Raw genomic sequence first — 25159 nt, forward strand, 5'->3', positions numbered from 1 at the left:
CAGAATTTTAAATTGCATTTCTTGTATCGTGGTAGCTATAGTAATCGACTGCGAAGTCTTAAAGTCCCCAGCTCTACCTTTGTCACTGCCAAGCTTAGTTCAGTGCTTCATTGTTGAGAGAGTCCAGAGAAGATCATCACTTAGGCTTTTCTAGCCATAGTTTATACCAGACTGAAATCTTACTAGGTTTATAAGCCAGTAATTCCATAATAGTTGTGAGGGAAGTAAAATAAAAAAGTGATGAACATTGGCACTGTAAACCCAAAATATAATGCAGAGCTTGTCATCTTTTACTGGCGATACCCGGTTGCCTGACTTTGGGGTCCATCTTAGCCAGGTTCCGGAGAGAGCTGCAGTTTCAGTCTCCCGACGGAGGACTTTTTGCTGTGATGACTGAGCTAAGTTGGAAAGGGGGAATATACAAATTAAAAACAAAACAACACGGAGTAGTTGTGAATTGAAGGCTCATAGGTGCTAGTTCTGGTTGAGGTGGAACCCCAAAGGAATGAGAGGAAAATGACTGGGTCAGAAAACCAAGCAAAAAATGTCCAACCTGTTAATTATTGCTATCCTAATATTAACTACCAAAAATAAACCCAACCATGAATGTAACAGGGATGGTTATTATGAAGAAGTTAAATTTTCAGTCTTCTCTACAAACTATGGCTTTGTAGTAATTCCAAGGTATTTCTGACTTATAACTAACTTTTGTTTGTCACACTTCAGGTTATGCTGAGGTTTACTGTACCTTGGCAGGACCATTTGAGCAGAAGTTCGCAACAGCACCTGTGGTTCGTGTGTCAGAATTGAAGAGCAGCACAGAGATTTTATCTTCAAGAAAAAGCTGGATCCAGCTGACAGTATGTCTATTACCAACACACCGACAAGTAATGATGCTTGTCTGAGCATTGTGCACAGTCTGATGTGTCACAGACAAGGTGGAGAGAGTGAAACCTTTGCGAAACGAGCAATTGAAAGCTTAGTAAAGAAACTAAAGGAAAAGAAAGATGAACTGGATTCTCTGATTACTGCTATAACCACTAACGGAGCTCATCCTAGCAAGTGTGTGACCATCCAGAGAACCCTGGATGGAAGGCTTCAGGTCAGTATAAGTACAGTGAGCTATTTTGCTTTGTAGACCAGCTGTAGTGAAACCATCCTATTAGATCATAATCAACTTTGATAGGAAGTTTGCACAGAAGTCACCATGGACAATTCTGTACTAATACCGTATGTGTGTGAATTATCTTTTTGTTTTATTATGTATGTCTTAATCAGTTATTTATTTGAATGTTGTTTTATGACATGAATGTTGTGTATGCATATTGCTGTTCACTGCTTTGTATCCTTTTTAGAGAAAGTTAGTCTACAAATGGGAAAACAATTTTATTACAGGAAGTCCTCAACTTAAGTTGTGGGTTTTTTGTTTTTTTTTAGTTACAGCATTTCTAAATTGACACCCATTATCCAACTTACATCACTTGTTTCAACTTGTTTCAACTTTAAAACACCCAGGAATCTCCCAATCAGGCACACATTGTTGTGCTGATGAACTTTGAGGCCTGACGGTGATGTCCATAAGAAAAGTACCAGGGACTTACTCTTCTCAAAAGTCAGTCCACTGTCCTGTAGGCGTGCCTTTGCACTTTCCTTTTCAAACAATAAAAAAGTAATGCTTTAAAATGTTTTTAGTAGTATACACTACTAATTTCTGGGTTATTTTGAGGAAAATAGGGTAGTGGGCCCTGGTGCTGGAACCAAATCCCCATTTATAGGATTGTTCTTATGGGACAATGGGTTTTGGCTTAAAACATTTTGACTGAAGAGCACAGTTTTCATAATATGATCAAATTTGATTTAATGACTGGAAGAGGAACAGTGTGCAAATCCATGGCTCTCGTGCTAAACTTTCAAAAGGGAAACTTTGATAAAATGAGAAAAATTGTTAGAAAAAAACTGAAAGGAGCAGCTACAAAAGTAAAAAATGTCCAAGAAGCGTGGTCATTGTTAAAAAATACTATTCTAGAAGCACAGTCTAGATGTATTCCACACATTAAGAAAGGTGGAAAGAAGGCAAAACGTTTACCGGCATGGTTAAAAGGGGAGGTGAAAGAAGCTATTTTAGCCAAAAGATCTTCATTCAAAAATTGGAAGAAAGATCCAACAGAAGAAAATAGGATAAAGCATAAACGTTGGCAAGTTAAATGTAAGACATTGATAAGACAGGCTAAGAGAGAATTTGAAAAGAAGTTGGCCGTAGAGGCAAAAACTCAAAGTAAAAACTTTTTTAAATATATCCGAAGCAGAAAGCCTGTGAGGGAGTCAGTTGGACCGTTAGATGATTGAGGGGTTAAAGGGGCACTTAGAGAAGATAAGGCCATTGCGGAAAGATTAAATGATTTCTTTGCTTCGGTGTTTACTGAAGAGGATGTTGGGGAGGTACCCGTATCGGAGAAGGTTTTCATGGGTAATGATTCAGATGGAATGAATCAAATCACGGTGAACCTAGAAGATGTGGTAGACCTGATTGACAAACTGAAGAGTAGTAAATCACCTGGACTGGATGGTATACACCCCAGAGTTCTGAAGGAACTAAAAAATGAAATTTCAGACCTATTAGTAAAAATTTGTAAATTATCATTAAAATCATCCATTCTGAAGACTGGAGGATAGCAAATGTAACTCCAATATTTAAAAAGGGCTCCAGGGGAGATCCGGGAAACTACAGACCGGTTAGCCTGACTTCAGTGCCAGGAAAAATAATGGAAAGTGTTCTAAACATCAAAATCACAGAACATATAGAAAGACATGGTTTAATGGAACAAATTCAGCATGGCTTTACCCAAGGCAAGTCTTGCCTCACAAATCTGCTTCACTTTTTTGAAGGAGTTAATAAACATGTGGATAAAGGTGAACCGGTAGATATAGTATACTTGGATTTTCAAAAGGCGTTTGACAAAGTTCCTCATGAGAGGCTTCTAGGAAAAGTAAAAAGTAATGGGATAGGTGGCGATGTCCTTTCGTGGATTGCAAACTGGCTAAAAGACAGGAAACAGAGAGTAGGATTAAATGGACAATTTTCTCAGTGGAAGGGAGTGGTCAGTGGAGTGCCTCAGGGATCTGTATTGGGATCCTTACTTTTTAATATATTTATAAATGATGTGGAAAGAAATACGACGAGTGAGATAATCAAATTTGCAGATAACACAAAATTGTTCAGAGTAGTTAAATCACAAGCAGATTGTGATAAATTGCAGGAAGACCTTGTGAGACTGGAAAATTGGGCATCCAAATGGCAGATGAAATTTAATGTGGATAAGTGCAAGGTGATGCATATAGGGAAAAATAACCCATGCTATAATTACACAATGTTGGGTTTCATATTAGGTGCTACAACCCAAGAAAGAGATCTAGGCGTCATAGTGGATAACACATTGAAGTCGTCGGTTCAGTGTGCTGCGGCAGTCAAAAAAGCAAACAGAATGTTGGGAATTATTAGAAAGGGAATGGTGAATAAAACGGAAAATGTCAAAATGCCTCTGTATCGCTCCATGGTGAGACCGCACCTTGAATACTGTGTACAATTCTGGTCGCCTATCTCAAAAAAGATATAATTGCGATGGAGAAGGTACAGAGAAGGGCTACCAAAATGATAAGGGGAATGGAACAGCTCCCCTATGAGGAAAGACTAAAGAGGTTAGGACTTTTCAGCTTGGAGAAGAGACGGCTGAGGGGGGGATATGATAGAGATGTTTAAAATCATGAGAGGTCTAGAACGGGTAGATGTGAATAGGTTATTTACTCTTTTGGATAATAGAAAGACTAGGGGGCACTCCATGAAGTTAGCATGGGGCACATTTAAAACTAATCGGAGAAAGTTCTTTTTTACTCAACGCACAATTAAACTCTGGAATTTGTTGCCAGAGGATGTGGTTAGTGCAGTTAGTATAGCTGTGTTTAAAAAAGGATTGGATAAGTTCTTGGAGGAGAAGTCCATTACTTGCTATTAAGTTCACCTAGAGAATAGCCACTGCCATTAGCAATGGTAACATGGAATAGCCTTAGTTTTTGGGTACTTGCCAGGTTCTTATGGCCTGGATTGGCCACTGTTGGAGACAGGATGCTGGGCTTGATGGACCCTTGGTCTGACCCAGTATGGCATATTCTTATGTTCTTATGTGTCTTAAATTTGAGAGCTTCTGTATCTCTGTTTTTATTGAAATGGCCTGCTTGACATTGTTGCTGGCATGTCTTCCAATGCAGCAGGCAATTCCATATATTCTTTTTCATTTTTGAGGAGATCATAAAAGATTTTTATGAAGAATAAGGAAAGAAATTAAGTGGGGGGGGTTTTGTCTTTGTTTTTTTTCCCCCCCCCCAAGCAGAGTGTGATACCTTAATTTTAGTTCTGGTTTATGTTAAAGAACTACCTCTCAATTTTTTCTACTTCTGTTCATGATTACTTTTAATTCCAATTGACTAATATCAGATAATCATCTCCTTAGATTAGAATTTTTCCTGAGGACTAGCAGGATGGTAGTCCTCACATATGGGTGACATTGGATGGAGCCCGGCCTGGAACTTTGATCTCAAAATCTATAGAACTTTCAGATATGCCCTACTGAGCATGTGCGGATGTAGTTACCACCCTGCACCCTAGCAGGCTCCCTCCAGTCTTTTTCCACAGAGCTGTGTGTCATGATATTCAATTTTGCTCTCTTCTCACAGTTTTTGTAATATGATTTTTTTCTGGAACTGCTGCTTTTTTTTCTTTTCCTTTATCTTACGGTAGTTTTCTTTTTCCGGTCAATAACAGGGCTGAATTAGCCATGCTGTCATGGGAACTGTCTTATTAGGCCTGGGAGGCAGAGCTTCAAAGTGATGTCAGAGCTTTGCTATGAGGCTGCGTGTGGTTTCTCGTGCTGGAATTGACTCTCCTCAGTCTGTTTTTCCGCGCATGGGATCGCACGCGGAGCTTCAGACCTCCTCAGCATCACAACTTCTTGAGAGAGAAAGAGTTTAAAAATAGAGATTTATGGCGGAACACGGTAGGAAGGAGGGCCCCCGACCATCTGGATTCAAACCCTGCTCCTGCGGGGAAGGTAATGTCCATAACGGATGGACATGACCACTGCTACCGGTGTCTGGGCCCAGACCACCCGATGCAGACCTGCCAACAGTGTGGACGGATGTCCCCAAGAGCCCGGAGACAACGGGCAGGAAAGATGCTGGCCTTAAAGGTAGCCAGAAGGGGATCGTATGCCCTACCTTCCAAGGCCTGTTCTTCCCCGGGACCCACTGCCCCAACACCGCCGCCGAAGCATCGAGTGTCTTTGGTGGAGCCATTGACTGGGCCAAGACCAGAGCACAGACGCAAAAACAAGCCGGAGATCCCCCGGGGTCGGGATATGATTCATGCTAAACATCGCAGCAGAAGAGCATCGGAGCCAAGGCTGCAGCAAGAGACGCACACGCCGGAAGATACCAGGGGTTGGAACTCCCCGACGTGCGGCGCATCAACTGCACGGAGCGACGCAGTGCCGACGGCGCTGACCTCAACGCATTCTCGCCCGACGCACACCTCGAAGTCAGACCCAAAGCGAAAACTCGAAGCTGATGCACCATTTGACACATGTGCCAACGGCACACTTGACAACGCCTTCGAGTCAGAAAGCCCCGCTACCGATGCACCAACCCTCGAAGACACAGGAGGGGGCTCCGTCGCAGAGATCCACGATGCAGCCGACGCATCTACCGATGCCGAGCTCTGCTTCGGCCAAACCATAGACACACCTTCTTCTCCCGCCCTCAGAGAAGGTGACAGGTGACAGAACGCAGCGAACCTGGGTCCACAATTCCTAAAGCCCCACAAGCTTCAGAAGAGCATGTCCCCTTATCTCTGGGACCGGAATCACTGGACTACTTGTCCACATCTGAAGGGGAAGGGGCTTCATTATTGACCTCAACCACCATCAGTTTTACCTAGTCCAGCACCTGTTTTGAATGTGTACAACGACTCAAGGACGATCCACAATTCATAACCTCGACCATCCAAGGTCTTCATCCATTGTAGGGCATTTGAGGAAGCCATACGTCACCTGTTAAGCACAGTCTACGAGGGATTCGAGACTTCCTCCCAGGTGTCTGCATCCGCAATTACAGCACATGACAAATTGGCCAACTTGCCCTGTAGAGACGACAACTTATTCGGTTCCAGACTATAAGAAACCGTGGCTCAGCTCAAGTTGCAATCAGAGGTGGTACAGTCCCTCACCACTCCCCAATCTTACCCTTCATCGCGCAGGTACTATGCCCCATCCAGGAGGCAACCCTTCCAACGCAGAGCATACCGACCTAATGCCTCATATCGACCGCCGGCGTACCAACCTCAACCACGTCAGCAACCCCAACAGAACCAAAACCGCAGGGGCCGTCCACGTGCCCAACGTCCCCAAAACCAACAGACTGCGACTTCCACCAAACACATCACATCTGATCAATGGTCCTGGACATTGTTTCGCAGGGGATACAAAATTCCATTCCCGTGCCTCCCACCCTCTCCCTCACCTAACATCCAGAGGGACCAGATCCAACCTTACCCTGTTGGAGGGGGAGGTGAGTTCCTTATTGAAGCAAAAAGCAATTCGCCGCCGCCCTCCATCCACCCAGATTATGGGTTTCTACTCCCCCCCCCCCCCCCCTCCCCCCACTTCCTCATACTCAAGAAGTCCGGGAATCTCTGTCCGATCTTGGACCTCTGAGACCTCAACAAATTCATAGTCAAAGAGAAATTCAAGATATCTCTCAAATCCATTTTATCCCTGATCCAACCCAAAGCTTGGATGTGCTCCATAGATCTCAAAGATGCATACACTCATATTCAATGCATCCTTCCTCCTGGCAATATCTGTCTTTCCAAGTCAACGGCCAGCACTTTCAATACAAGGTACTTCCCTTTGGTCTATCACCAGCACCCAGAGTGTTCACCAAGTGCATGGCAGTGGTGGTGGCATTCCTCAGTCAATGGAGGAATAGCCTAGTGGTTAGAGCCGTGGGCTATGAACCAGGAGACCAGGATTTGAGTCCCGCTGCCTTGGGCAAGTCACTTTACCCTCCATTGCCTCAGGTACAAACTTAGATTGTAAGCCCTCTGGGGATTGGGAAGTACCTACAGTACCTGAATGTAAACCGATGTGATATCTCAGATCGAATGTCGGTATATAAAAATAATGAATAAAAATAAAATGCTGTCTCATCACTGGCCTATGGCTGTCGGGCACCATGCAAGCCGCTGATCTTGTAGGCCTTGGGATCGTGGGGCATCAGAGGCCCCACCGGGCTTCATGCACAATCTGTGCTAATGAGTGCCAGGTTTGCTGTTGCAGCTATCATCAGCCTTGGCCGCTGACTCCATCAAGCTTATGACATCAGCTTGGAGAGGAGACGGCTGAGGGGGGATATGATAGAGGTTTTTTAAAATCATGAGAGGTAAATTTGAATTGGTTATGTACGCTTTTGGGTATTAGAACTAGGGGGCACTCCATGAAGTTAGCATGTAGCACATTTAAAACTGATTGGAGAAATTTTCATTTTCACTCAACGCACAAGTTGACTTAGAAAATAGCCACTGCTATTACTGGCATCAATAGCATGGGATATACTTAGTTTCTGGGTACCTGCCAGGTACTTGTGGCCTGGATTGGCCACTGTTATAAACAGGATGATGGGCTTAATGGAGCCTTGGTCTGACCCAGTATGGCAATTTCTTATATTCTTAATTGAGCTGAGGGGAGCAGTTGATGGCGCCAGCAGTTATCGGTTCCTTTGGGCATCGATGCAACATGGTGCCATGTTAGGGCCACACAGAGCTTCTGCCTTCAGGCGCCACTGACATCCTTGGTTCCACCGGTTCCTCAACACCTTCGAGCACCAGAGTCTCCATCAGTGCTGTTGGGCTGTTGATGTCCACTGGCGCCTGGGGAGCTGTTGATGTTGCAGTGAACTGTCGAACTGGTCAAGCCTGCAAGTGCACTTGAAGCCCTGGGCGCAGCATCGTTTGGTGCCATGGATGTGTGATCCATCTTTGGTGACCGCGAGAGCGCTATAGGTCCTACGTGCACCATCACCACGGTGAGCACCAATGGACGCTGTTGGATGCCGCTGGACACTACCACAGAGCACCATGGTCACCATTGGTCACCATAGACTTTGCTATTGATTGTTACATGACAGAAAGGGTGTTGAGCCATTCACATTGCCATTTCAGGGGCTGTGTTCAGCCTCTTGGAGTGTTATCAGGTACTGGGGGTACCATAGGGGCAACACCATGGACCACTGCCCACCACCACACCATAATCCAGGGCTTCCCAAACTTTTATCCGAAGTGACCCCATTTTGGAACTTGAAAATTCATATGACCCCAGAGGCATACTGGGGAATTTTTGATTTCCTGTCACCCTGAGATTGTCGATTGCGGGGGAGGCGATAGCAGCATGCGCACAAACTTTCTCACATACATTAGCACACTCACATGTTCACTCACTCACATTCATGCTTATTCTCACATACTCATTCATTACTCTCCCTTCTCAACATACATATGCACACTCACTTCTCTCCTTGTTCCACACACATACATGCAGTCAGATCTCTCCCTTTTACACACACACACACACACACACACACTCTCTCTTCCAAACACATACACACACACTCTTCTCTCCTTCCACACACATGCATGCCTTCACTCCTGTTTTCCACACACAGACACAAACTCACTTCTCTTCCTCTTCTATACATATACATGCACACTCCTCTCCCTTTTCCACATACGCCCATAAATGAATACACATACACACTCATTTACTTCTCTTCCTCTTCCACACACACACATGCGCACTCATTCTCTCTTCTCACCTCAATTCTTATTAGCTACAAGAGCCTCCTTTTTCCCCAGGGCTGCAGGACATGTTCCACTTTCTTCTCCCTTCTGCAGTGTTGGGCTGCTCTGCCCTTGTTTTATTTTCAGCGCGTGGCCTGACGTTGTTGCTCCTCTACCTGCATCTGCAGTTTCTTGTTTCCCAGGGGGGAGGGCAACACTCCTGCTCATCTCGCTTTTCACGTCATTTTCCTGAGGCACAGGTGCTGACGCTCCTCCTTCCTTGAGCCTGCGCTGCTCCAGACTTTTTTCCGGCCTTCTGCAGCAGGGCACCCGGCGTTATCAGGTGTTGGCCCGGAGACCCAGCATTTCATTCAGAATTCCAGAGTCGCCAGGACAAATCCAGAGAGTTCCCAAATATGCCCAGAGGATGACCAAAACAAATTAGCAGTGATGAAGTTCCCCTCCATCAGTCACTCCTTCTCACCCTTCCTGTTCTCCATCTAATGCCCTCTCTTAACCTCCTCCCCTCTCGCCATCTCTCACTCCCCAGCCCACCCCTTCTCTCACCTCCTCCAGTCCTTTTCACATCTGCAAGTTGATTCTCTGTCATTTTCTCCCTCTCACGCCATCTCCCATTGCCTCCTCCCTCTCATCCTCTCTCTCAAACCTTCCAGCTTCATCTCCTCCCTCCAACCACTTTTTCAGATCTCCATTCTTTTTCCACCCCTCAGTTGATCTTCTGTCATTCCTTCTCTCTCACTCTTCAGAAGTAATTCCTCCCCACCTTATCCAACACAAAAAACCCTCTTGCCTCTCATCCCTTTCTTCAAATTGCCCCTCTTCCAAACATCTCACTGGCCAGATCAATCATAACATTTTCCTTTGGGCTCTGGGGAAAAGGTGGATGATAAAAGTTGGAAGAGAGAGCAGGCTGATGACAGGGGCAACATTTTTCTCTTGGTTGGATTCAGTGGTTGGTGAGAGGAGGTCAGTAGTGAAAATCTCCACTGGTCATATGGTCTTCTTTCATGGCTGGTCCGAAGCTGCTGCCGCATGCAGATCACATCAGGCCCTGTAGCAGCCCTGATCCCTCCTTGTGCAGGGCTTGCTGCAACTACAGAAACTCATGCAAGGGTTGTGCCACTGCACAGCCTATGAATGTGTGCTTATTTACAGGCCCCATGCTGACTTCCACTACTAATGCTGCTGCTGCTGGCACCTAAAGAGAGCTGTCACTTGAGGCACTTGTGACCCCAACTGAAGGATGTATGACCCCATTTGGGATCCAGACCCACAGTTTGAGAAGCCCTGCTATAATCAGAGCCCTAGTGGTACTGGGGATGCTGACATAACACTGTTCCTATTGACTACATTAGGAATTAGTGTGTCAGTAGAGTGCAGCATATGCGGTCTAGTCATCCACTCTTCCAAGCTCCTCAGGTGCTGGGAAGCGGCATTCTCTCTGGCGGAGCAGTACGCAGCCATGCCAGGGTTCCTCCATAATCGCTTCAAGATAGCTTCCTTGTCTGTTCTGTACCATAGGGTGTTGGGGAACACTCCTGAGGAAGCCACTATCACATATTCTGTGATTGCTTTTAGGCAGTGTGTAGCCACTGACTCTAATAGGTGGTACTTGATCCTTGCTGTGCTGTGAGATTCTACCCACAAGCACAAGTGGATTCGTAGGTGCGCCATGATCCGCAGGATGGGGCACTACTGTATAAGTACTTTTCATCGCGCATTTACGGAGAAGGGCACTATTCTTCCAGTTACCCTCTAGTGTATGGGTATGTGTGTTTTGTTCATGGCGAGCACAACAAATTGTGTGCCGCAGCCACAGGACTGACCTAAGACTGCGTTCCTGGTCGAAGCCCTATAGGAGTTGATACCAGGAAGATAGTGTCGGGAGTCATTCCCTCCCTCAGAAGAGGAGTTTGTCTTTTGACTACTCCCATGTTAGGAATCACCTTCGTGGGTAAGCCCTGGGGCTCCATTCCTTGCAGGTCTGTCTCTGAACTGGAACCTTGATTCTTTTGAATTGGCCAGGACCAGTGGACAATGGGGGACATCAGCAGTGGTGGTTGGATTGTTTATGCTGGGTTCCTCCATTGATCACCATATTGGCCTACCCTGTTTAAATGTGGCTGCAAGTGGCAGATTTAATTGGTTATGACTGTAACCCAACTCTCCCCTGGAGAGTTGGAAGGTTTATCGGGATTGGGAGGCTCCAATTCCCGTTGCTTTCCTTTCTCTTCAGGAAAGGAAAATATGATAGAGTTGACCCTTATGGTCCCGTTCCCCCCCCCCTCCCGCCAGGACGCCTGTTTGTCCTCCCTTACAACAGGTGGCCCTTGTTCTCCTTTTCCTAAAGAAGTGATTTCACCACTTCTGCTTGGCAGTTGCTCTCTGTTCCCTGCAGGATCCGAGAGCATGTCGGGCGATAGCATTCTTCTTAGTTCGTCCTAAAGCACAGTAGGTCTATTTTTGCAAAGGAGCTATTCCAGATTCGGTCTCCCTTTCGTACTCTGGGTCTCCTCTTCGGGGTAGCTCTCTGGTGAAGATAGGGGGTTAATACTTGTTCAGCTCAATGGGCGTGTTTCTTTGCTGACCACTGTTGCCAGTCATTCTCGCCTGTGGGACCCTACCTCAGTGAGGATGGTTCTAGTCCATTTAATTGGTAATTATGCCTTTCAATCTCTCGCCATATCCATGGCTGAGGGAGTTGGGGGACAAAGGACCCCGCAACAGAGGTGCTGCTGTTGGTTGTAGTGGCTTTCAAGCTATACTTCCCATTTTAGGGATAACACTGTCTGTGGACAGGAGAGTCCTGGTTCATTCAATGGTTCTTCCATTTACTGGATCGCATGCTTCCTTGGTGGAAGTATATGTAATGATGGCTAAGGCATTGATATCTAGGCCAGGTTGGTGGGCAGTCTATTCAAGATCACACTGATCCTGCCCTGGTACCCTTAGGGTTTCCAGGCCGGTGAAGAAATCTTGTTCTTTAGGGGTTTGCACTTGCAGTATCCCTGCTTCCTGTCTCTTGGTGAGTGTTTCTGGATTTCTTCCCTGGGGGGTTCGCTCTCGGTTTCAGCTGCTCCAAGCAGGTTAAGAGCTCTACCTTGGGGGGGAATGCCATACTGGAATCAGCAGTGAGTTTTTTGGTTGGGTTTGAGAGATACAGCTTAGCGGCTTTTTCTTACTCTTGCAGTCCAACAGTTTGCCTCCTTGTGTTCTTCACTCCTTCCGACTTCGTTAGAATGTCGAGGGGATGGGAAGAAAAGATAGGGCGTTCGTGGTATATCTTAATGTATACCTGCAAGGGACAATGCACCACTTTTTTCCCTGTTTTTTCTCCAAGTTCTGGCCAGTACTGTCTTTAGCTTTTCACACTCCACTGGGTTGTCCAAAGTACCTTGCTGCTCACCTGAACTATCCTGTAGATAGAATGGATAGGTCTGCTCTTGAAAAAGGTGCAGTGCGGGTGAATTTCAGGTCTAGCTTAACTCCCTGCTCCGGGGGTTTGGGCTAGCGATTCCATTTCAGGGATTGCCTTTCATCCCATGAAATTCTTCACACTGCCTGCGTGGTCAGGTATGTCTGGTACTTTGGCACATATGGTCTGTCACAGACCCTGCCATTGTTATTGATTATTGGAAAGTAATCTTAAGAAAAACCCAAGCAAAGCTTGGTTCTGCCCATTGTGCCTATCAGCCAAACATGGGGCACACATCTGCAGATGCATTCTGTCCTTCAGATGCCAGTGGACAGCAGTTTCTTTATGGAGGACTCTCTGGCCCCTAGTTGTGGGTTTTGTTTTTTTGCTGTCTTGTGACACTGAAAATAGTTGTGCGGTCTTTGTCCAAGAGTTCTTCTCTTGTTTGTTTTTTTTTCTAGACCTTTTCCTGTATCTGGGAGGTTCTAGACTTACTGCCATTGTCAGGGTTTACTGATCCAAAACCCTGCTTGTAATATGTGGAGAATGTTTCTTGCTGGCATTTGCATCACTTCCCTCCCTTAGGTGCCTCTGCTTTGCATTGGGGTTTTGTCTGTCTTTCTATGGCTTTCTCTTTGTAGAACCCAGCTGTTTGGTTTTTTCCGCCTAAACCCCTTTGTCACAGGCAAAAGGGAGAGAGAGAGAGGTGGTGCTTTCAGCACGGTGCGGTCTCCCGTTTTGTCCTGCTCAGACAGCCTAGAGCTTGGGAATCTGCCATGTGTGAGGACTACCATCCTGCTTGTCCTGTGAGAAAGCAGGGTTGCTTACCTGTAACCGGTGTTCTCAGAGGACAGTAGGATGTTAGTCCTCACGAAACCCACCCGCCTCCCCTGGAAGTTGGTTTCTCCATGTAATAGCTGTATCATGGACTGCCTAGGATGCAGGATGATAACTACAGCTGCACATGCTCAGTAGGGCATGTTGTTTGAAAGTTCTAGAATCTTTGAGATCAAAGTTCCAGGCCGAGCTCCATCTGATGATGTCACCCATGTGTGAGGACTAACATCCTGCTGTCCTAGGAGCACACCTGTAACAGGTAAGCAACTCTGCTTCTTAACCACTGCCTCCCCCGCCCCCCCCAAAAGAAAATCCAGATAAGTTGTCCATTCAGTCATCTATATTTAATATACAGATTAATATACAATCTTTGCTTTCTAATGCTTTATTTCATCATCCTGTCCTTCTATCAGCACCTGTTGTTTCCAGAGTATCTGTTGTTCTGCAGTGACTTCCCCTTTTTCTGTTTAGCAGTTTCTGTGTGATGAAATTTGTTACTGAAATAGCCCAAGAGTGGTTATCTGATATTATTTGGAGCTCTAGATGTGAACTGAGTTTCTTTGCTGCCTGAGATAGTTTAGAATGAAATGCTGCCTGGCATCGTTTAGAATTAAATGCTGATTTTTCTTTTCACTTACTTTTTTTTTCTGCGTTTATCTTATGAACTAGTTTTTGGGTGCTTATGAACTTTTGGGGAGCATTGTGCTTCAGTTTTTACCTTTTTTAAATCTGGAGAGTGAAAGGATGGAACAAGTTGATGTCTTTGCTCAACAGCTTTAGCAGAGCAAAATGGATGTGCAGACAGATGTTTGGAGTGCAATTTTGAAAGTATATATAGTGAAAAATTGCCAAATTCAGCACCCTATCATGTATTTATTTTATCTGATTTATAGTCCTGTTTTTGGCACTTCAAAGCAGATTACATTCAGGTACTACACTTTGACAGCATTTGTATTGTTGAAGTGTTTTTACTTAGTTTGTTGTGGTGTCTAGAATGCAGGTTTTGTTCTTTCATTTACAGGGGAAACTGAAGCACTGCGGCAACCTACACCAGAATTATTCTTTGCTATGGTGTTAGAGATGTGTCCAAAATGTTCTGGTTAACTGCTTTGGTTTTATTCTCACCATTCTCACTATGCCTCTTTCTACTTATTGTAGGTAGCTGGGCGGAAAGGTTTTCCGCATGTGATCTATGCTCGACTCTGGAGGTGGCCTGATCTTCACAAAAATGAGCTGAAGCATGTTAAATATTGTCAGTTTGCTTTTGATCTAAAGTGTGACAGTGTGTGTGTAAATCCATATCACTACGAGCGTGTGGTATCACCTGGCATTGGTAAGCACTCAGTCCGCTAACAGAATACTAGAAATCATTAAAATGAAATGTGTTATATTTAAGAGCAAGTTATTCACATTTCTGTGTGTTTGTCTTATGATTTTCTCTAGGTCCTTCCCAGTAGAGATTTATTTACATGTTTGTGGATGGAGTTTTGAAATGGGCACTTCCCCCTTACGTTTTGTACACATGCATCACTGAAATGGTAGTTTAGGGGAGTTTCCTAAATGTTTAACCAGCTAAAATCAGGAGTTATCCACATGTAGCTCATTGAACCACTGTTGAAGATATCCTCCTTCTGACCAGCTAAGCTTAATCCCCTAAATGCCAAAGGTGCATAAATTTGTTCAGTTGAAAATAAAATGGAGCATGGCCTACGACTAGGCAAATTAATTGCAGGCTTCAATCTAGCAGGTCAAATTTTCAGCCCGCAGATTTTGCTGGGGAAAATATGCCTGAAGGTAAAAATGAACTGGTTATCTTTTGCCACTCAGCAGCTCTGTGAAAGTTGACCCTTGAATGGCTAAGAACTGAGTGCTTGATAGTTGTTTGAAATTGTATTTCCCGCTTTTCCTCTGAAAGGCACATCACTGGCTGGTTCCAAAGGGTGTAGACTTATACTCTGCTCCAAGGTGTGGTAGAACTGAGGAAGATAGGTAATGAAGGTCTGACACCTTGCTTTCGTGTTGGAGGATTCTCCTCGGTTTTTAGACATCACGCTTGCTGAATTTGAAGGAAATGTTTCTTGGTTACATTTTCAGATATTTAAAGAGTTCACCTTGAAATCACTGAGCAATGCTGAGTTACCGATTGCTTGGTATGCTTATTTTGCCATTATTCTGATAAATAAATGTAAGCCAGTAAACAATTATGGATCGTGTCTAATAACACGTTAGATAATTACTTGCAAGATGGCGATGTAGTAAACTGGATTCATTTTCTGTGTTGTGAAAACAACTATTTCTTGTTTTTCTGTAGATCTTTCTGGATTGACGCTACAGAGTTCTGGTAGGTGGTTCTGTCTGTTAACATTGAAGGTCTTGATTTACTGTGACATGAACTGACTTTTTAAAGGGAAGGAGGAACAGCATTGTAAATAGAAGCATAAGAAACAAAAAAATGCCATACTGGCTCAGACCAAGAGTCCAGCAAACCCAGCATCCTGTCTCCTGCAGTAGCCGTTCAGGTCACAAGTACCAGGTAGGATCCCAAAGAATAGGTCCAATCCTTCTTATTCATAACTAGGGGTAAGCAGTGGTTTTTCCAAGTCTGTATGGCTAATAGTGGTTTATGGACTTTTCATCTAGGAGCTTGTCCAAACCCTTTTAAAACACAGCTACACTAACTGCTTTCACTACATCCTCTGCTAATAAGCTCTACAGTTTACTCTGTGTGAAAAAATACTTTCTTTGTTTTGTTTTTAATGTGCTATCTATTAGCTTCATGGGAGTGTCCCATAGTTCTAGTACAATTTTAAAGGGTAAAACACTATTTCTTGTTTACATGTTCCATCCCACTCAAGATTTCATAGACCTCTCCCATCTGTTCTCCAGAATAAAGAGCCCTAACTTATTTAGCTTTTCCTAATAGAAGAGTTGCTTGGTCACCCTTCTGTGTACCTTTTTCTAGTTCTGCTATATCTATTTTTTTAAGATGGGGCATCCATGACTTCACACCATACTCATGGTGAGGTCACACTATGGATTGATACTGAGGCATTATGATATCTTCTGTTTTTATTTTCCATTCTTTTCCTAATAATGCCTAACATTGTTTTATGTTGTTAGCCACCTCATCTTAAGCCAAGGATTTCCAAGTATTGTCCACAGTAACGCAAAGAGATTTTTTTCAGAGTAGTGACACCTATTATGGAATCCAGCATTGTGCACCTATAGTTTTGATTGCTTACATTACTTTGCACATGTCCACATTAAGTTTCATCTGCCATTTAGATGCCCACTTACCTAGCCTTGCAAGATCTCTTGTAATTCCTCACAATCAGCTGGTGATCTAACAGCCTTAAATAATTTTGTCTCATCTGCAAATTTGATCACGTCACTCATCTGTCTCTCTTCCAGATCATTTATAAATATAATGAAAAGCACCTCAGTACAGATCTCTGGGGCACTCCACCATTACCTTTCTCCTTTGAGAGAAATGACCAGGCCTTCTCTTTCTTATCCTTTAGCCAGTTACCAATCCACAGTAAGATATTGCCTGTATCCATGAGTTTTTAATTTCCTGATGAGTCTGTCATGCGGGACTTAGTCAAATGCCTTATGAAAATCCAGATACTCTATATCATCCAACTCACTCTTGTCCATGTGTTTATCCCCTTCAAAAAATCTAACCAATTTGTAAATTAAAACTTCCCCATGCTAAATCTTTATTGGTTCGGCCCTTTTAGTCTGTGTCTGTCAAGCTAGTAATTTTATTCTTCAAAGTTGCTTGTACTGTTTTACTTGGCACAGACTTGCCAGTCTGCAGCTTCCTGGATCACTCCTGGAGCCCTTTTTAAAAATGGGCATTACATTGAATGAAGTTAGATATTACTAAATCTGCAGTTTCATTTTTGAGTTCTTTTAAACATTCTGGGGTATATATTGGCTGGTCCTGGTGATTTATAACTCTTCACTTTGTTGATTTGCTCTAATACATCTTCCCAGGTTAGTATGTTTTAATTCATTTCCTATGAATTATCACCCTCAAAAAAAAAAATGTTTCTGGCACAGGTATCTCCCCAGCACCCAGCTGAATAAAGACAAAGCAAAGAATTCATGTAGTTTTCTGTTATGGCCTTGCCTTTCCTGAACACTCCTTATACCTTTCGATCGTGTGTGTTGACTGACTCCTTTCTCAGGATTCTTACTTCAGATATACTTGATGTTTTTAATTAGTGTTTCTGCCTCTCTGGACTCGTTGTGGACACACCCTCCAAGGAGGAGTGAAGTCATCACACCAGATCCCACGCCATCTGATCTCCTCCCAAATCTGTGACTTAATCAGAATATAACAGAGCAAATACGAAAAAAAAACCCCCGCCAAACCTAATTTGCTAATAGAACAAATTTAGAAATGGCCAAGTCTCTAACTGACCGTGAACTAAATTAGGTCACATGTAAGACAATATAGTTCCATGTTGAATCCAGCCACTCAACTTGAGGCCGAGCTGCCCGATTGGCGACGCAGCCGTCTGTCACCTTTGCCTACTGGATGCTATCGCAGTGGTTCTCCACGTGTCTTGTCACTCTCTGGAGCCTGTACTGCCACACTGGGTTGCTGAACCTCTATCCCAGCTTCTCTCATAATGTCCATAGCTTCCATGACCTATGAGGTTACCCTGCTGATGGTGAAAATCAGACTGGAGGGGAATTGCCAACGGTATCTTATGTTGTGATTGTGAAACTGAGTGATTATATCCTGAAACTCCCTCCTCTCAAGGATAGTGGTGAGAGCCAAATCCTGATATATCTCTCTCTTGTGGCCTTTCCAAGTTATGGACCCTAGCTGTCTTGTAGCAGTAGCCACCTTCTCCTTCTGCTAGAAACTATGAAAACAAGCAATGATGTCCCGCGGGAGCTTGCACCGCATCTGGTCCAAGGAGCAGTGAGCCCTCTTAATTTGATCACAGGCCCCTCCGCAGCACTGCCATATATATACTGGTCACCATTTGAAAACAGTCCACAAATTCAGAATCCTCTGGCACTCCTCGAAAGTGCAAGTTTGCCTTCCTGGACCTGTTTTCGATGTCTTCCAAGTGAAGGGAAAAATCCTCCTTAGCTTGCAACAGTTCTTTTTGCACCTCCCACCAGCAAGTGATACAAGCTACCTGCTCATCCAGCCTTCCTTTGGTCTCTTCGATCCAATGGCCCAGATCAACAACATCACTATGGGGTTCTGCAACCAGCTCTCCTATTTCTCTTCTTAGTCCTGCCATATCGCTGCAGAGTTCACAAAACCACGTTTGGAATTCTGCACATGGCCTACCTCTGCCTCCTTGTGGTCTGCCGCCATTTCTTTTTCAGGCTCTGTTGCACCAGCCACTGCCATGAAAGTGGGCAACCTGCTTTTTTTTTGCCGCCATAATAATCTCTTCCTCCAACAGAATTAGCTGTTTGGCTTGCACAGAGTGAGAAAAAAGGCATATTCAGGAGGGGAGCTCCAGATTTAGGCAGCCATTCCGGCAGCTGACATAACTTCTTCCACCCACAATTTCCCTTCTACTTGCAGATTCTACAGCAGGGATACTCCAATCCATGTCTGTCAGATTACATTTTCCAACTAGCATCATTCTGTCTCACCTTTTGGATGTCTTTGGCCAGATTCCTGTCCATTTCCTCTGAGTGTGAGGCCTGTAGACCATGCCAACATAAACATGCAGCCATCTTAGGAATTGGTGCATCTGGAGGCTCGATTCAACATAAGAGTGAGCAAAGTATTTCTGCCAAAGCAGCGGATTCACAAGCTGCAGCAACATGTCAGGTCATTCCTGAAGGACCAAAGCAATACAGCCTGGACATATTTATGCCTTCTAGGGTCCATGAAAGCAACCATAGAGAGAGTTCCCTGGGCAGGATCTTATGAGATCACTCCAGGAGAGTCTTCTTTCCAGCTGGTGGCCGCAGCAGCGAAGCATCAAGCAATTCCCTCTTTTAGCCGCAACATGAAGCATCCTAGGTTGGTGGCTATCCAGGATCAATCTCGAGAGAGGAAGATACCTAGAGAACCCCCCCCCCCCCCAGTGAATAACAGCAGGAAAGGATGTGGGGGGGGGGGGGGGCGCATTGCAAAACCCACATAGTGCAAGGCTGCTGGACCCTGCAGGAAGCAGGATTGTCAGTGAATGCCCTGGAGACAAGGGCAGTCCATCTGGCATTAGAGGAGTTTCAGGAAATACTCCGAGGAAGAGCAGTGAAGATTTTTACAGACAGTGTCACAGCCGTAGCATCTATGAACAAGCAGGGAGGCACAAGGAGCAGGCAGGCCCAGAAAAGAAGCCCAGTTGTTGATACAATGGGCAGAGAAGTACCTGCAAGACATCGCAGCCTATATAACAGGATCACAGAATGTTCAAGCATATTTTGTGAGTCAAGAGCTGGATTCAGGAGAATGGGAGCTGGCGGACTTTGCTTTCCTAACAAACGGGCCGATGCAGTATGGTGCGCTCAACCGAGTGCATTGTTAGCCCCCGTTTGGCCGTGCGTTTTCGACGCGCTAGCTCTACCCCTTAGGGGTAAAAGCACTTCAAACGCACGGCCAACCCCCCCGAAACTAAAAGCGCCCGCAACATGCAAATGCATGTTGATGGGCCTATTAGTTATTCCTGCGCGATCCAGAAAGTAAAATGTGCAGCCAAGCCGCATATTTTACTCTCAGAAAGTAACTCCTGCCGGCACTGGGCAAGTGACCAGAAAAGCAGAAAAAAACTGCTTTTCTGTACACCCTCCGACTTAGTATAGCGATATTAAGTCGGAGGCCCCAAAAAAAAAAAATCTAAAAAAAAAAAAAAAAATCTGTCCACGGGTTGGAAAACGGATGCTCAATTTTGCCGGCATCTGTTTTCTGAACCCGTGGCTGTCAGCGGGTTCGACAACCGACACCGGTAAAATTAAGCATCGGCTGACAAGCCCACCGACAGCTGCCACTTCTGTCAGTTAGGAGGCGCCAGGGAAGCGCTAGTGTCCCTAGTGCCTCCTTATTACCACGGGCCCTAATTTACATACCTTTCCTTAGTGAATCGCATGCCCAGGAGAGTGGTCTGGGCGCTCGCCGGCTCTCCCGCGCGGTTTACTGTATCGGCCTGATTGTTTGCTGTTTTGACCACCACAGCACACTGAGCCAATGATTTCAATGTTTATCCATTATGATGCCTAGATCTCTTTCCTGGGTGATAACTCTTAATGTGCAACCTAACATTGTTTAACCACAGCAAAGATTATTTTTCCCTATATGCATCACCTTGCTCTTGTCCACATTAAATTTCATCTGCCATTTGGACACCCAGTCTTCCAGACAGGAAAGGTTTGTCTTTGCTGATCATATCAAAATCTGTAATGGGGTAGGCAGACAGAAAGGTATGGAAAACATGAGGGATCTAGCGAAGCTCGGGGAATGGTCTAGGGTCAAGCAGTTAAGATTTAATTCTAAAAAATGCAGAGTAATATGTTCTGAATGCAAATTTTCTAAACACAAAGGAAGAAAGGGATCTGGGGGGTGAATATATCTGTTGATCATAAGGTGGACAAAGCAATGGTAAAAGCCAGAAAGATGCTTGGCTGCATAGGGAGAGGAATTGTCAGCAGAAAAAGAGAGGTGATATTTTCCCTTTATAAATCCCTAGAGAGATCTCATTTGGAATACTGTGTACAGTTCTGGAGATTGCACCTTCAAAGGATCTAAACAGGGTGGAGTTGGGCCAGAGGGTGACTAAAATGATAAATGGTCTTCATTCTAAAGCACATAGAGAGAGACTTAAAAATCTAAACATGTACACCCTAAAGGAAAGCTGAGATATGATATACCCATTTAAATATCTCTGAAAGGTTTCAATGGAGAGGAGGCTCTAGAAGGAGGGGTCATGGGATGAGATTGAAAAGGGATAGATTCAGGAGTAATCTTAGGAAATATTTCTTTACAGAAAGGATGGTAGATGTATGGAACAGTCTCCCATTGGAGGTGGTAGGACAAAAAACAGTATCCGAATTTAAGAAAGCGTGGGATAAATACAGAGGATCTCTAAGCAAGTGATGGGAAAACTAGATGGGTCATGCAGTCTTTTTCAACCATTATGTTTCTAGCCAGCTAAGTTATCCAGTTAATTCCAATATTCAAAGTTATCTGGCTAAGTGTTGGGTCAAAGAGCTTTCCCAAAATTAAAGTTATGGCGCTAAGATTGCTGGCTGTATTTAATAGTGTGCTATTGAATATACTTTCAAAGATAGATAAGTTTATCCAGCTAACCCCTAGATTCATCAAAATGCTATAATTTTCACATGGATAACGCCTGTGATAAGAAAAAGGGGCGTGACTATGATAATTGAGAGAGCCTCTTTATAAGTCCTTCATAGTAGTCAACTATTTATGCTGCTATAGGAGGGCCAGCTATTAACTCGAGGTGAGGTTTTGGTGGCGGTGTAGGGTTTGGGGCCAGTTTTACATGCAGAGTGAGATGTACGAACAGCACAGTAGACCTCTGTGAAGATTTAATGTCATTTGGCGTGAAGATGAGATTTCGTCAGTGTTCTCTCGCCCTAGCTTGATAGTACCCTGGTAGAGAGTTCATCAAGCTAGGGCGAGAGAACATTGTAGAAATCTCATCTCTGTGTGACTTTCCTCATGCAAATGACATCAAATCTTCACTGAGGTCTACTGTGCTGTTCGTACATCTCACTCTGCATGCAAAACTGGCTTCAGAACCTCTCCAAGTTTCTTGCTGGCCGTCCTATAGCACTATAAATAGATGACTACTTTTTCACTCAACGCACAATAAAGCTCTGGAATTTGTTGCCTGAAGACGTGGTTAGTGCAGTTAGTGTAGCTGGGTTCAAAAAAGGTTTGGATAAGTTCTTGGAGGAGAAGTCAATTAACGGCTATTAATCAAGTTGATTTAGGGAATAGCCACTGCTATTAATTGCATCAGTAGCATGGGATCTTCTTAGTGTGTGGGTAATTGCCAAGTTTTTGTGGCCTGGTTTGGCCTCTGTTGGAAACAGGATGCTGGGCTTGATGGACCCTTGGTCTGACCCAGCATGGCAATTTCTTATGCTCTTATGTTCTTATGTGTGCCACCCCAGAGGCTGGTTCTCCACTCCACTCCTCGCCCTCTCCCCAAAAATGCCCAAAATGGAATTTGCAATATTTATCACGAATTGCGTTTGGGCCATTTTGGGCATATTGCACAGCTAAACACTAGGAAAAAAGGATTAGTTATTTACAGTGTTAAAAGCATGCGATAGTGTGCGTCATGCTATTGCACGGTGCAATAATGCCCCTCATTTCATTGATTCTGCCCAAACCCCTCCCCAATCCCGCCCCTTTGAATAAATTTGCATTCATGCTGTGCATTGTGATAACGCCATAATGCATGTGGTATTTATCATGGGCGTTAAACGCCATAACGCATTTTGATGAATGACTCTGTAAATTTGCTATTTGGACAGTAACTGAAAATGGACCTCTAAGTGACTGGGAATTTGGGCAAAAGTTTTCCTAATTTTGGTGACTGTTTAGATTATTACAAAGCTTTAGACACAGGGTGGGGTAGGAAGGGGAGGGAACTGGTTGTTGGATTACGACTGGAAACTTGTTTATTTACCCAGAATGATGATGATTTGGAATGTTAGCTGACCTTTCTAAATAGTGCTCAAGGTATCTTTTATAGCATGATTTTGTTCCCCACCTCAAGTTCTCTATTATGGAAAGGTGGGATGTAAGCATAGTAAACAATTAGCAAGTCAGTTATAATAAATCTCTTCTCCAAAGAGTTTATTATCGAAGTGGGTACCTGAGACAGTGGACAATAAAGTGACTTGTTCTAGGTCATAAGTAATGGCAGTGGAGTTGGTCCCTGGTTCTCTGCCCATTGTCCTAAACACTCCTCCTTTGGTAGGTAATCAAAACAGCAGAAATTGATTTGGGTAAAGAGTGATAGCCATACTCTACTATATTACTGTTATGTAACTAATATTTAACTGGTTTATTGATAACTTTTTAAATAAAAGCCTCTGCTGGGATCATTCAGTATTTATTTTTCCCTAAAGATTTGTTTAGTAAAAACAAATGAATATAATTGGAGTATATTTTTAAAAAAAACAAACAAACAAAAAACCCACATGATGGTTCTTGCTGATTGTTTTTAAAAAATAGATATGAAAATGCTTTTCATATCTATCTTAATGTGGATATCTATTCATTTTCCTACTTGTGTATAGTAGATACATTCGAGTCCTTGTTTAGTGAAGAAAATCAGTTATATCAGTATTCATAATTTCTTTTTTAATATTTAAACTTTTTATTTTTCTTTCACTTAGCTCCATCGAACATGTTGGTGAAAGATGAATATGTCCATGACTTCGTGGAAGGACAGCAGTCATTATCTACTGCTGATGGACATTCAATTCAGACAATTCAGCACCCTCCGAGTAACAGGACATCTGAGACCTACAGTAACCAAGCCTTGTTAGCTCCAGCCGAGCCAAGTACTCCCAGCACCACGAATTTTCCCAACATTCCTGTGGCTTCCACAAGTAAGCAACCGGATGCGGAGAATGGAAGTCTAAGGAGCAGAAAGATTGGTGGATGGGAAAGGGGTTGAACCTGTTCAGCATGACTGAATTGTGCAAAAGGGTTAGGGGTATTTTGTGTTTGCTTGTCAGCCTCTTCAGTTTCCAGGCCATTCAAAACCTCTCCCCAAACTTATTTACTGATGACATGATTGAGTTAGGTTGAGGCAGAAATGAATGATTTCAAACTAAAGTGTTATGGGTCTGCCTTCATGTTGAGTTGAATTTTTTTTCTTTGTTTTTAATACCATTGCAGTAGCAGCCCTCTTGTTAGTGATTTTCAACCCAGTCCTTGGGAGATACCTAGCCAATCAGGTTTTCAGGATATCCAAAATGAATATGCATAAATCTTTGCAGAATCCCTGCCAGTTAGAACAATTTAAAAAAAAAAAAAAGTGAGTTCTCTCAACATCTCATGCTGTGGTAACATATTAAAAAGAACCTTGAAAATAAATAAATAAATATATATATATACATATGTATGTGTGTGTATGTATGTATATATATATATATATATGTATATATATATATATATATGTATATGTATGTATATATATATATATATGTATATATATATATATATATATATATATATATATATTGTGGTGTGGGTGTTGTGTATTGTATTCTATTATGTGTGTGTGTGTGTGTGATATATATTGGGTGTGTGTGTTGTGTGTGTCTATATCTATGTGTTGGTGTTTGTGTTTCTATCTGTGTGATTATTTGTGTTGTTCTTTATTATATATCTCCTATATATCTATATCTATATCTATATTATTATCTCTATTATCTGTCTTTGTGACCATGTAAAACTGATGTACCAAAAAAAATTGTATAAATATATTAAATTTTATATATTTATATAGTCACTATCAAAGAAATAGTGTGTGTGTGGCTCAACAGGTAGAGAAACTGCTCCAAATCCTAGCTGCCAGTGGTTTAAGCCCCCCTAGGGCCTGCAATTCAGAACATGAACAACCACAATAAAATTAAAAATATATACACACATTTTTTTATTTTTATTTTTTTTAGTATCTTTAAAAAATAATATAAAAATATGATATTAAGATCAAATAAGGAGCCTGAAGAAAAACAAAAAATGGATAAAAAAAATACAAAATGTTAAAAAAAAAGAAATTCTTAAAAAAAAAAAGTTTAATAAAAAAATGAATATAAATCATGAATATTAAAAACATTTTTAAATGTAAATAAAATATAAAGACAATACAAAACAGTATGAATCTTAAACACATTTAAGAAATATACATAAATCCAGAAAATATAATAAAGGTAATAATGAATATACATAGAAATATTAATAAAACACTAAAAAGCCAGATTATACAGACAGGTCTAATTCCAAATTCGAACCTGAAGGAACAGTAGTT

At 43.1% G+C, this 25159-nt stretch overlaps 1 protein-coding gene across 3 annotated transcripts in view; it reads left to right on the top strand.

Moving 5' to 3' along the window:
- Positions 1-25159, top strand: part of LOC115077758 (mothers against decapentaplegic homolog 4-like) — a 150274-nt gene that overhangs the window by 27652 nt on the left and 97463 nt on the right. For all 3 annotated transcript variants that reach the window (XM_029580051.1, XM_029580045.1, XM_029580058.1), the window contains exons 2-5: positions 727-1102; positions 14313-14487; positions 15466-15495; positions 23517-23732. In XM_029580051.1, the coding sequence (XP_029435911.1) occupies positions 863-1102; positions 14313-14487; positions 15466-15495; positions 23517-23732 (661 nt within the window). In that variant the 5' untranslated portion in view covers positions 727-862. The remainder of the gene's footprint in view (positions 1-726; positions 1103-14312; positions 14488-15465; positions 15496-23516; positions 23733-25159) is intronic.

The sequence above is a fragment of the Rhinatrema bivittatum genome, chromosome 1 (genome assembly GCF_901001135.1).
Source record: "Rhinatrema bivittatum chromosome 1, aRhiBiv1.1, whole genome shotgun sequence".
Taxonomy (NCBI): domain Eukaryota; kingdom Metazoa; phylum Chordata; class Amphibia; order Gymnophiona; family Rhinatrematidae; genus Rhinatrema; species Rhinatrema bivittatum.